At 35.2% G+C, this 13116-nt stretch overlaps 1 protein-coding gene across 1 annotated transcript in view; it reads right to left on the reverse strand.

Moving 5' to 3' along the window:
• Window positions 1–442: 442 nt before the first annotated feature.
• Window positions 443–13116, reverse strand: part of CIRSR (corepressor of RBPJ and splicing regulator) — a 43545-nt gene continuing 30871 nt past the window's right edge. Inside the window, 4 exon segments of the mRNA XM_090280810.1 lie at window positions 443–777; window positions 779–1504; window positions 2655–2740; window positions 3840–3946. Of these exon segments, the coding sequence (XP_090136936.1) occupies window positions 741–777; window positions 779–1504; window positions 2655–2740; window positions 3840–3946 (956 nt within the window). The 3' untranslated portion in view covers window positions 443–740.

The following is a 13116-nucleotide window of genomic DNA, read 5'->3' on the forward strand; positions in this document are numbered from 1 at the left end:
CCTCTGGAAGCTGGAATAGGTGAGCCAATAGTGTTTCACTAGGGCTTCCAGAAAGAATCAACCCTGCTGACACCTTTATCTTATCCCGGTGAAAACCATTTCAGACTTCTGATGTCCAGGAACTGTAGAATATTTTTTTTGTGTTGTTTTAAGTTTGAGGTAATTTGTTATAGCAGCATAGAAAATTAATGTATCACCCTAATGTAAATAGCTTACTCTGTAGAACAAAACACCTGAAAGGAAGTCAGTTGATTACAGTGTCAGTCTCAATTCACCAAGGCTGCAGGTTCGAACTGCAGTCAGGGCACATACAAAACAATGAATGTATAAATAAGTGGAACAACAGATAATTGTTTCTTTCTCCTTCTTTCTCTCTAAAATCAATATCTAAAAAAAAAAATCTTTAAAAAATGTTTTAAAGAAATAAATTATGCCCATTCAATTGTAGTATCATTCTTTTAATAATGTTTCAGAACAAAGAAAATGTCACAGAGTTATATAGGGTTTTTATCTGGTTATAGAGGGCACAAGAAACACTTATCCTCAGGAAATATTTTTATAGCTCCAAAATAATTACTTACAGATATTAGCAAAGTTCATTCTTATGAGATTCATGTTGTTTTGTACTTCATATGACAGTTCAGAGATGGAGAATTAAAATAGCGCTTTTTTTTTATTAGGAAGACAATAGTATATGTTAGCCCTTGCTAAAGGTATTCGATGGGGAAGTGGAGTTATTTTTATTCCCAGGTAATTGTCACACGCAGTCTCTCTTTACTCTCTACCTCTGCTTCGTTCTCTCTGTGTCACTCTAGTATGCTTCTCTCCTGAGTTCTCTCTGTGTATTTTTCCTCCTCTGGATATATCTGTGCCATGGCTTCTGTTGTCGTTTCTTCTATTCTGCTCTTCACTGGGACTTCGCTGTGGCCGTTTCCTTATTTCCCTTTGCTTGTAACTACTGTGACTTCTGCTCCGGCTTCTCCTGCTCCTCTCATCTCTGCTCTGGCTTCTCCTGCTCCTCTCATCTCTGCTCCGGCTCCTGCTGCTCCTCTTATTTCTTTCAGATCCTCTTTTCTCTGGGCTGTGGTTATGGCTTCTGGACTTTCTGTCAAAATCAGAATAACTCCATTTGCTAGTCTTCCTAGAACTCTCTTGTTTTAAAAATCTAGGCTCTTCCTTGGCTTTTTCCTTGTTACAGTGATTGCTAGAAAGTTCTTCATAAAGTTTTCTCTTCCTATGCTTGTCCTTTTCTTCGGTATCACTCTTTTTATTCCCTGAACATTTGTTTTTCTTTCTTTTCTTCTTTTGTATTTTTTTTTCTTTGTTATCGCTCTCACTGCTGCCTTCTGAAGTTTCACTACAGGAAGAGGAGGAGGAGCAGGAGGAGGAGGAGGAGGAGGAGGAGGGTTTATATTTTTTGTGTTTACTTCTGTTCTTCTGAAGCTTTTTCTTTTTTATATCTTTTTTCTTTTTCTTTTTTTTCTTCTCAAGTCGATCCAATTTCCTGTTATTGGGAAAAACAGTAACAGACTAAAAATAATCCTTTCATAAACTAACCTAAAATTTTGAGTAGACAATATATTAGCAGCTATTAAAGTAGTATTAAATATGAACACTTTATTAAATGACAAATCATTTTTTCCTTTTAAATTATTCGTCACATAGACATTAAATTTAAATAAAAAATTAAATGCATTAAGCCAATTCTCTCACTATACTTTGCTTGATAGTAATGACTATTAAAAAATATTCTTACTTAATCAGTTTAAAATTATATAGGACTCTAAATAAATGGTCATCATGACTTAAAGAGGGTTTGTAACATGGATTAGTTGGTTCTACTGCAAATTCAAATATATAACTATAATCAGATGAAAAATTAATTTCATGTATATACTATTTTAAAACTATGTAAATACTAATCAATATTACATTATCAAAATTCAAAAGCATATTGTCCAGAAATTCTGAATAAGAATACCCTTTATATTTTTTATACTGTTCAATTACATAAAATTAAATAATCCATACTGGTTTTCAACAATTGTTTAGATTTATAAATAATTAGAATAATTCTATTAAGGCATATGAAATACTTCACATTCTTGGAAGACTGGCTTGTTTACATGGTATGTCTGAATTGGAAATAAAAACGTCTTTCACTGGGTTCTGTCCAGCCATTCTCAAAACTCCACATACTAAAACATCATGAGCTCCCTCTATTGGACTCAGCAGACATTTCTTGGATTCTTTAATCCAGACGTAGTATATTTAACAAGATTCATATTTACCTTAAATTTAATAAGCATTTTTTCAGCATTCCTCATAAAATCTTACAAAAATATTTTCTAAGAATAAAACGCAGATATATACAAACCTATTAAAACAAGTGAAACCCACAAATAAATCTATTTCCAAATTAAGTGTTCTGAAAAGTGTTATTTATTTTATTTTTTTTGTGGTACAGCAATCTGAGTATATAAACTCTTAGGTTCATTTTCATATTACTGAAAGAAAGAATTGTGTTACTACAGCTGAATGATACATGGCTTAAGTACCTTCAGGAGCTCTTAGGATCAAAGTTGAACATAATATTAAGATGAAACACACAAAAAAATGTAACTGAATTCATTAAATATATACATTTTTATTACCTGAGAAGTTTCTGTTTTTGTTTGGTAGATAGTGACTTTAAAAATTCGACTTCTGGATCTTCTTCACCCTCACTTGCAACATATTCCTGAGTCAACAAAGATCATTAAATTGTTAGACTGTAAGACAAGTTAGTTATCAGACAGGAAAGAAAACATTTACAAATAAGAAATTTTGTATTGAGGACATACTGTAAATGACTGTGACATTTTGAACTGGAAAGTGGGGAGGGGGTAAATTAAGGAGTATCATTAGACACTAAGAGGTTAAGATGACAGCTTTGCTCTCATTAACAAACTTTAATCAGGAAGAATATGTTAAACATAGATAAGATGTTTACAGCACAGCTTCTACTTTCTATCTTTTGAGTTTGAATTTAAATATCGATACTTATGAGTTTAAATGCTTTGTTTTAAATTTAATGAAATATTAAAACCAAGATCATTAACTTTTGGGGAAGATGAAAACATCCACAATTTTAGCCTTTATAATTTTATCAGCACATTATCAAATATATGATTAGCAAATTCATATCAAGTATATCAAACAATACAAATATGTAATTATATAGGTTGTATGAACAATCCCTCATAATGTTTGAAAAGTAATGCGCCTCTTTTCAAAACAGCACAAGTTTACGCCGGTGGGAGGCTGGACTTTAGTTTCAGCTCTGTCTCAAAATAGCCATATGACTTTAGAGAAACCACTTTATTTCTCTGGGCTCCAGTTTCCTCATTAAATAAAATAAATGGTTTGCATTAGGACAGCTACAATCCTTTAAACTCAACCATTTTCTGGATCTATGTATGGTTAAATAAATTAATGTTGAAAATATTTTCATAATTTTTAGTTTCCTTTTATATACTTCTTCCCATTGGTTCTATTTTGCCACTTCAGGGGTGTTAGCAGGAAGGAAAAAATAATAACCGTATCACCAGTTTAGTTAAATATTTCATTCACATCACCCAGAGGAGCAGTTTCATTTATTAAAATATAGGTTTAAAAACAATTTCTCATTTAAGTTAAAATAATAAAGAAGCAAAATCAAAATACATTTTAGGCATTTCCTTTGCTCTATTTTGCTTTCCCATGGCTATATGCATATTGGAAAACATTAAGTAGCAATTCACAAGCAATCACATTTAGATTTATAGACATTTTCAGCTTACTGATAAAAAGATCATTACCTGTGATGGATCATTTGCGGTCAAGTTTCTCCCCAGTACATTTCGTTTCAGTGCAAACCCACTGTTTCTCATCTCCGCTATTAGCTCCGAGGGGTGCATCGATGGCCCTGTTCACAAAAATCACAGTTTGAATGTATCATTTATATCTCTCTACCTTTTTCGGACTCCACAGTAGGAATGCAGTTGAAGTTTTGTTAAGTAAAATCACAGCTAAATCAACTCAATAATCTTCTGCTGAGCAAATAATCAGATATGATTTTCTAAAACAGCAGTCTGGAGATTCAGAATAGAAAATAATTGCATTTTTCTTTACGTGCTACAGGAATTCTCTTATGTAACTTTATCAGAGAGAAAAAGATACATTTAGATGCTATCTGCATGGTAGTTTTTAGTATAAAGCCACAGCAAAATGATAACAAAAACTGCAATTAAACTTTTAATAGTTATTATTTTAGTAGGAATTCAATTTAAGAGATACTTTTAAAGGTACATGACCAATTTGTTATTCTAGTTTCCCATTCAAAATTCCTCACCCTTAGTTATCAAGCATCAATACCGAGTACATGCCATATAGTTGCTAATTATCAACAACAACAACAACAACACACACACACACAAACACACACAGATGCGCTATGGGTATGGTTTCTATTTCAGTTAATCTCGTGTGCATACTTGCGTGTGTGTGCACTTGCACATGTGCGTATACCTCCAATGCTTGAAATTTCTAGTTATGAGTGTGGCATTGGTGACAAGCAATTTCAGACTGGTGATAGGCTTATATGTGTTATATTTTTCACAAGGTGCTATTTCTACTTTTGCAAAATCCCAAACTGAAAAGTGAGCTTCTTTTTGGTCACTTAATATATTCCAAACATAAGTAGTATGGAATAAAGATAGATATAATTAAAAACAAAAATTTTTAAACATCTGAGCCCTTCCCTTAAACATTATTAGGTTTACATAAGGTAGGAGAGACTTTCCCCTTTCTTTTGTATATTCCAGTTTCATTTTGCTTCCCCTGCAGGTAGCAAATAATGACAATAGTTCATGGAAACTATTAAAGTTTCTGGCCTAAATTGTCTACATTGGCTTAAGTAAATAATACTGGGCAAGATATCTGGAATATAAGGAAAAATAAGACAATTTCTTCCAATCAAAATTCATAAGGAAGGTGGGGAAATAAAGAATCATTCAGAAACTGATTCTCTATTTTGAATTAAGTACTTCATCTACTTTTCTTTTTACTGCTTTATTAAATGTTCGCCTATATGTTACCATAGAAAACAAAAAGCAATAAAATTAACATTTGTTCACTTGTCAGTAGCATCTTTGGTAAAAGTTTGGTCATAGAGTTCAGGTGTAGGTAAATATCTTTTACTGGACTCTCTGGGCTTTTACTACTTTATTCACATTACCGAGAACAGCCAAAAGTTAGGTCTAGGTACAGGCAGGTAATAGGGGAAAATGTTTATTATTGGAGGACGGGAAGTTATTAATAATGTGATGCTTTAATTTACTGGGGGAACAAAACCTTACTTAATTGAAAACAAAACAAACAAATACATCATGAAGCAGCATCTTATTTCATTAAGATTTTATTTTAAAACAATATAGAGTTTTTGATTTTTTTCTTTTATATAAGATATTTTATTCCTATGGATTACTTTAATATCCTTTTAATTATGCAATTTGGCTGATAATATTAATAAAACCTTAAATAAAAACTGATTTTTAAATATTAATACTGGTTGCCTCCAAATGGCATAAAAGTGCTAATACAATTAATAGCTTTCAGTTAATTAGATAATATCCTCTTTGGTGGCTTCTCAAATTTCATCACAGAAACATAATTTTATAAAGTAGAAAATGTCTCCTCTAAGTGTCAAAACTACATTTCATTGTCAACAACTGTTTTAGATGTCAGATGAATTCAGAAAGCAGACATGTAAGAGTAAGGATAGAAACCATTTCAGTAAAGGACCAAAGTACTTTGCCATTATGACAAGAGGTTACTAATTTCATCAAAATAGATGATTTTAATAAGATGTTTTAGAAAACATGCTTTTTTAATTTTCTTTTTTGTTATTTATTTATTTTACATTTTCATTACAGTACTTTCAATTACTTCAAGAAAATGATCTCTTTCCCCAGTCTGTCAGAATATACAGATTATGAAAGAAACATTAGTCTTCTAGCATTTATTTCTCCAAAACCTCAACTGAATTCTGTGTAGTACATATGCTTAGCATAACTTCTACATTATAAGACTGTAAATACAGTGCTTATTGAAATACCTGGCAAATAGTAGTCAATAATAGTAACTATTATTTTTGCCAGCAGGTATAAAACTTTCATGATTACTTATGATATATTCTTAATATTTAAAAATACTCTTAGTAGTAACATTAAAAAAATGATTTTATTTATTTATTCTTAGAGAGAGCGGACAGGAGGGACAAAGAGAAGTAGAGAAACACCAAATGCTTGCCTCCTGCATGTGTCCTGACCGGCGCCTGGGCTGCAGCCTGGGCATGTGCCCTGACTGGGCCCTCTGCTGGATGATGCCCAGCCAAATGAACCACACTAGTCAGGGCAGTAATAACATTTTTCAAAACTCTGTCTTATCCACATACATTACTTTTGTACTTAAAAGCTTCTATCACCAAAATTTCTGAGTTTGGAAGATGTGACAAGTCAGACCTAATTAAGATGTATTTAGTAAGATGTCTTTATACTTTCATGTTATTGTGACAGTGGCTAGGTAGAGTTAAATTGACAGAAATGACTCTTAGAGAACTCAAAATTTAGTTGATATAAGAGATTACATAGATATATTGAAAAAAATTTACAAATATGTTTAAATGCAAAATCACTACTTTTATGTGTGGTGTCTCGATACTTTAAATTATAGCTGGAGTTGGAGCTTAGGAATGTTTGGTTTGCTCTTAAATTTGCTATGGCAGAATGCTGCTAAGTAATCCAGAAAAAAGGGTACTTGTTTTAAGATGTTGATTTTGTGAGAGTTCCTTTCTAGATCCTGTAAGCCAGGATAAGTTAAGCCTCTATACCACGAAAACCAATGTTTCAACTTAAAAAACCAGGTCCACTGAAGAAAATGTTTTCAACACCCATTAATTTTGTAAATTTCCTTTGCTGTGATATGGGTAAGCATCAAAGTACTGAGTGTGACTATGCTATTCAGTTCTGTGTCCTGATTAAACCAACTATTTTCTACTAGAAAGACACCTTGAAGTCAGCGTCTCAGGGGAAAAACATTCCCCAGAAGGTGAATTATGTTGTACAAAACTATGTTTGTAAAGAGTTTAATCTATTCATTGAGAGCATTAATTTTTATAGAACTAAGCAAAAGCAATTGAAGGTAAAAAATGTTCTGTAACTAGGACAGATGTGTCTTCCACTCAGGAGTTCATTATTCCTTTCAAATGAAGAATTATCTCCTACAATTTTATGGTATTCAGTGGGAGAAGAGAGGGCACTGAGTTGTAGGTCAGGTAAGGTTGCATTAGAAATGCCTCTCCCTCCATCAAATTTAAAACATTAATTTATAGGATGGGTACTGTTTGCTGAAACTAAATGGCTAGTCCTAAAATAAATATAGTTTTGTTTGCTATTACAGTCATGATCAATTTTTTCCTTCTCATTGTGAATGTGTGTCTATATTTTAATAATTTTATATTATGAAAAATTCCCAACCTAAAGAGAATAATGTAATGAATCTTATGCACTCATCACATAGCTTCAACAATGATCAATACTGTGACATTCTTGTTTTATCTATTAACCCCAACTTTTTCCTTTTTGATAGAGTATTTTAAATAAATGTCAGATATATAAATCACTAACAAATAAGGACTATGTCTTAAAGATAAAACCTCAACACCTTTATTACATCTATCAATAGTTTTAAAATACCACCTAATATCCAGTTAACATTCAGACTTCCCTGGTAGTCTCAAAAGTATCTTTTTTAAAAAAAATTCCTTACCCGAGGATACGTTTATTGATTTTTGGAGAGAGGGATATTGATTTGAGAAACATCAATCCTCTACACACCCAGACTGGGGATTGAACCTACAACCTAGATATGTGCCCTGACCAGGGATCACATCTGCAACCTATTGGTGTATAGGATGATGCTCCAACCAACCAAGCCACCTGGCCAACGCTCAAAAGCATCTTTTCATAATTTTTTGTTTAGATTAGGATCCAAACAATTTCCACACCCCGCATTTGTTTCACACATCTTTTAAATCTCTCTCTTTTTTTATTGATGTACAATTTGCATACACCTTTGGTCTCTTATAAAAAATCTAAAAAAATTTAGCCACCTTTCTTTTCTCCCCCTTGTACTATTCATTTATTGAAGAATCTTGGTCATTTGTCCTGTAGAATTTCCCAAATTCTGAATAGTAAAGTCATTTAATATGGTCTTTGAGCCCTGTATTTCCTGTAAATTTATAGTTCTATCTAGAGATTTATTATTAAATTATTTTGGTACTTTATACATCATATTTTTTGGGAATATATAGAAAATCTTCTGAAGTTTGGATTCAGGAAATGATACCTGAAAATACACACATTTCTGGCTAATATGAACTGGACAATGGAAACGAAGGCTGAGACTTCAACCTGCCATGCTCCTGCTTTCGCCAAGTGTTTACTGTAGAGTAACAGTGATATAACCTTAAAAATACATGTGTTTTAAAAGAAACCCCTCAACATTATCACAAATAAAATACATTATAATTCTTATTACCATGAAAGTGCAACCTTCTTTCCTAATTCTAAAGTTAAATTGACTATATCTAGTGAAAAACCCATTCTTTCACTAAATGTAAAAAGGACACTTAGAGACACCAGTTCTAGCACACGATTAAGCAAGAGATCTGTGTCTAGTAGGAATTATCAAGAATTGCCTTACACCTATATTGATTCCTAATATTACCTAACCTTTTGCTTTTAAGAAAGCTTATAGAAAGTTATTTTAAAAAAAGACTGAAAAAGGGGGCACAGCAGGAACATGTAGCACAAGTCCCAGGGAAAAAGTGAACAAAGCTATTAATAAAGTATGTGGGTGATTTTTATTTATATAGATGAGAATGTTTTACGTATGATTTTCTAAAGGTTATGCAAGAACCAATTGTACTGAATTGTAATAAAACTGCTCCATACTGGGAATTTTCCTGACACACTGCCAGTTCATCTTAGTGAAGGCTGGAAACAATACGGTTTCTTATTGCCCTTCTCTGAAGTTCATACTGAAGACAGCTAATTTGATCTCTATTAAAACATAAAATATAAAGGAAAAATTAAACATTTCATTTAGTCTATGTGTCTGGAAAATACACGAAAGAAAGATAAAGCTGTCTTTATTGTATGCCAATAGGAAAGACTATTAAAAACAATCTTGCTTTACGGAATCAACACAGTTTAAGATATATGGCTTATATTTGATTATGTCTTTAAATTTACATTTTCAATCTAATTTATATGTAAATATTTTAGTGATGATACATCAGCTATAATAAAGTGAATTCACAGCCCTAGAGGACTAAAAAAATTCATTTGTATATGGTGACAGAGGGACACCAGACTTTGGATGGTGAGCACACAGTGCATTATACAAATGATATATCATAGGACTGTATATGTGAAACATATAATTTTATTAACTAATGCCTCACCCAATAAACTTAATTTAAAAATCATATGTGTTGTTATGAACGTGAAATATTAGAAGTTAGTGCCATGTTAAAAACACTTTTTTAGAAAGATTTTATTTATCCACTTTTATAGAGAGTGGAAGGGAGAGAGAAGGAGGGGGAGAGAAACATCAATGCACAAGAGAAATACTGGCTGTACCCCACAGGCCCCCAACTGGGGACTCAGCTTGCAACCAATCATGTGCTCCAATTGGGAATCAAACCGGCAACCTTTCAGTTCGCAGGCCAGTACTCAATCCACTGAGCCACACAAGCCAGCCAGGGCAGCACTGTGCTTTAAAAAAGTTATAAGAATATTAACGCTCTTGAAAAGTTATATAGATCTCAAAAACATTACATTGAGTCATAGAAGTCAGACACAAAAGAATACATACTGTATGATTCCATTTACACAAAGTTCATGAACAGGTAAAACTAATATATTGGATTAGAAATTAGAATAGTGGTTGTGGGTTCAACAGGCTAAGTGGGAGGGGACACATGGTGTTTTCTATGGTGACTGTAATGCTCTATGCTCTATAACTGGTCAGAGACATTGGTTACACGGGTGCATACATTTGTCAAACTCAAACTGTACACTTAAGGCCAGTGTGTTTTACTTTAAAAAAAAGTTATACATGATATTTTAAATCAGTCAACAATAATTACTGACTATAAGATAGAGGATCCAAGATGGCAGAGGAGTAAGTGGAAGCTACACTAACTTCCTCCCAGGACAAATCTGGAATTACAACTAAATTGTAATCATCCTGAATAACCAACTGAATGCTAGTTGGAGAGAAGCCTTATAACCAAGGACAGAAGAAGAAGCCAGTTTACCACAACAAGACTAGCAGGGAGTGCGGAGGAGGCGTGAGACGGCTGGCTGGGCTCTGAGGGCAGCAGCTGAAGTCCCTGAGGAATATTTCAACGGCTAGTGGGTTCTCTCTGAGAAGTGTGGGGTCTAAACCCCAAGCTGGGTTCCGCAGCATACAGTACCAGAGCCAGAAAGGAACCCAGAAAACATCCAGCTGTGAAAAGCAGCAGGGTTTCTGTCTGCCAGGGAGAGATGGCTGGAGATGCAAAGCCTCAAAATTTCATTTGCAGCCACTTACCCTTGGCTCTGGCAGAGGTAGAGCAAAGTGGACTATGCTTGAGGAGTCAGGTTGGTGGTTCTGGGGAGAGAACTGAAGGAACAGATGCCAGGATCCCTGTGCTAAGTCACTCCCCATACTGCAGAAGCCATCTTTCTCAAGCAGAGCACCCCTCTCCAAATGGTATCAGCCTGAGGGGAAGCAATAGTCCCACCCACAGGAATTACTCTGCCCCACCCCGTGAAACTGAAGCCTCACTGCTGATTATTGCTTGAGACTATATCACTGATCAGTTTAACAACTCGTCGTCGGCAGCCGTCCGTCTCGAGAGACGATGGTGTAGCTTCTTAAGAGTCTATCTGCACCGCCGAGAATGGTTGTGCAGTCCGACTCGGGAGTGACACGGTATCTGTCTCCTCCCGTGTTGAATCGACATCTTGCGATGACGCTGGAGTGTCCTCTCCAGTGAAGCTGAAGCTACAGAGCCTGGGCAGGGTGATATGGAGGGTCTGCTGTTGCCCATGCAGCAGACCCCCCCTCTCTTCACAGCTGAAGTGTCCAAGGGAAAGACGGAGTCAATACAGCTTGGCTAACAACTATAGCAGAAAATACAAAGCAGCAGCCAAAATGGAAAGACAAAGAAACAAGACTCCAAATGAAAGAACAAGAGAAATCTCCAGAACTAGATGAAATGGAGGCAAGCAATTTATCAGACAGAGAGTTCAGATAATGATTATAAGGATACTCAACAGTATGAAAAAGACATAGAAACCATAAAAAAAGGACCAGTCGGAGATAAAGAATGCAATATCTGAAATAAATAAAACACTGGAAGGAATAACCCACAGGTAAGATGAAGCACAGGACTGAATCAGTGATTTGGAAGACAAGGTAGAAAAGAACACCCACACAGAGCAGCAAAAAGAAAAAAGAATTTAAAAAAATGAGAACTTAAACATTTTGGACAACACGAAGCGTAACAACATCCGCATCATGGGAATACCAGGAAGAGAGTGAGCAAGGGATCAAGAACCTGTCTGAAGAAAAAATGATGAAAAATTCCCTAATCTGGTGAGGGAAAACGAAACACAAGTCCAGGAAGCTCAGAGAGTCCCAAAGGAGTTGGACCCAAGGAGGCCTACACTGAGACACATCATAATTAAAATGGCAAGGCTTAAAAACAAGGAGAGAATCCTAAAAGCTGCAAGAGAAAAGCAGGTAGTTACCTACAAGGTAGCACCAATTAGACTGTGATCTGATTTCTTAACAGAAACATTTCAGGCCAGATGGGAGTGGCATGAAATATTCAAGGTGATAAAAAGCAAGGACTTACAACCAAGGCTACTTTACCCAGCAAGACTATCATTTAAAATCAAAGGAGAAATAAGGAGTTTCCCAGACAAGAAAGAGCTAAAGGACTTTGTTAACACCAAACCAGTGCTGCAACAAATGTTAAAGGGCTTGCTTTAAGAAGAAGAAAAAGAAAGAAAGAAAAAAACCCAGAGAAAAACATTCTAACAATAAAATGACACTACATACATATCCTGGCTGGTTTGGCTCAGTGGATTGAGCGTCGGCCTGCGAGCTAAGTGTCGCTGGTTCGATCTTCCAGTCAGGGCACATCAGAGAAGGAAAACTCTGACTCCAAAAAACCTCCGCTGCCTTGCGGCATACCTCTTCAGGGGAAAGGCTAAGGGAGTAAACCCCGACAGAAAATCCGGAGCCAGAGTCCCTAAGGCGGTTTGACGTTGTAAGTCAACACCGGCAACTCCTGCGGCACACCTGAAGCCAAGCTGTATTGACTCCGTCTTTCCCTTGGACACTTCAGCTGTGAAGAGAGGGGGGGTCTGCTGCATGGGCAACAGCAGACCCTCCATATCACCCTGCCCAGGCTCTGTAGCTTCAGCTTCACTGGAGAGGACACTCCAGCGTCATCGCAAGATGTCGATTCAACACGGGAGGAGACAGATACCGTGTCACTCCCGAGTCGGACTGCACAGCCATTCTCGGCGGTGCAGATAGACTCTTAAGAAGCTACACCATCGTCTCTCGAGACGGACGGCTGCCGACGGAATAAGTCAAAATTTCTTTTCAGTTAATTAGCTTCCTCATGTATTAAAAAAATTTTGATTCCTGACTGATCAACTACATGTTATAAAGGACAGAAATGGTGCCTAACTTCACCTACTTACTGTGAAGTAAATCATTTATTAGTTTTAGTATCTTTTTATTTTAAATTTTTATTTACTTATTTGTGAAGAGGGACACAAAAACCCCCAGAATTTACTTGTAAAAAATTGTATATTTATTCTTACATGTTTAAACTTCAGTCACCTTCAAAGTACTCTCCATTTGATGCAATGCACCTATGGAGACTTTTTCCCTAGTGCTTAAAACAGTTTTTGAACTTGTAGATTTTGACGTCTTTTAGTGCATCTGCCATTTTTTTGTTTCACC

This window comes from Furipterus horrens, unplaced genomic scaffold, assembly GCF_987537825.1.
Source record: "Furipterus horrens unplaced genomic scaffold, mFurHor1.1.pri manual_scaffold_1, whole genome shotgun sequence".
NCBI lineage: Eukaryota > Metazoa > Chordata > Mammalia > Chiroptera > Furipteridae > Furipterus > Furipterus horrens.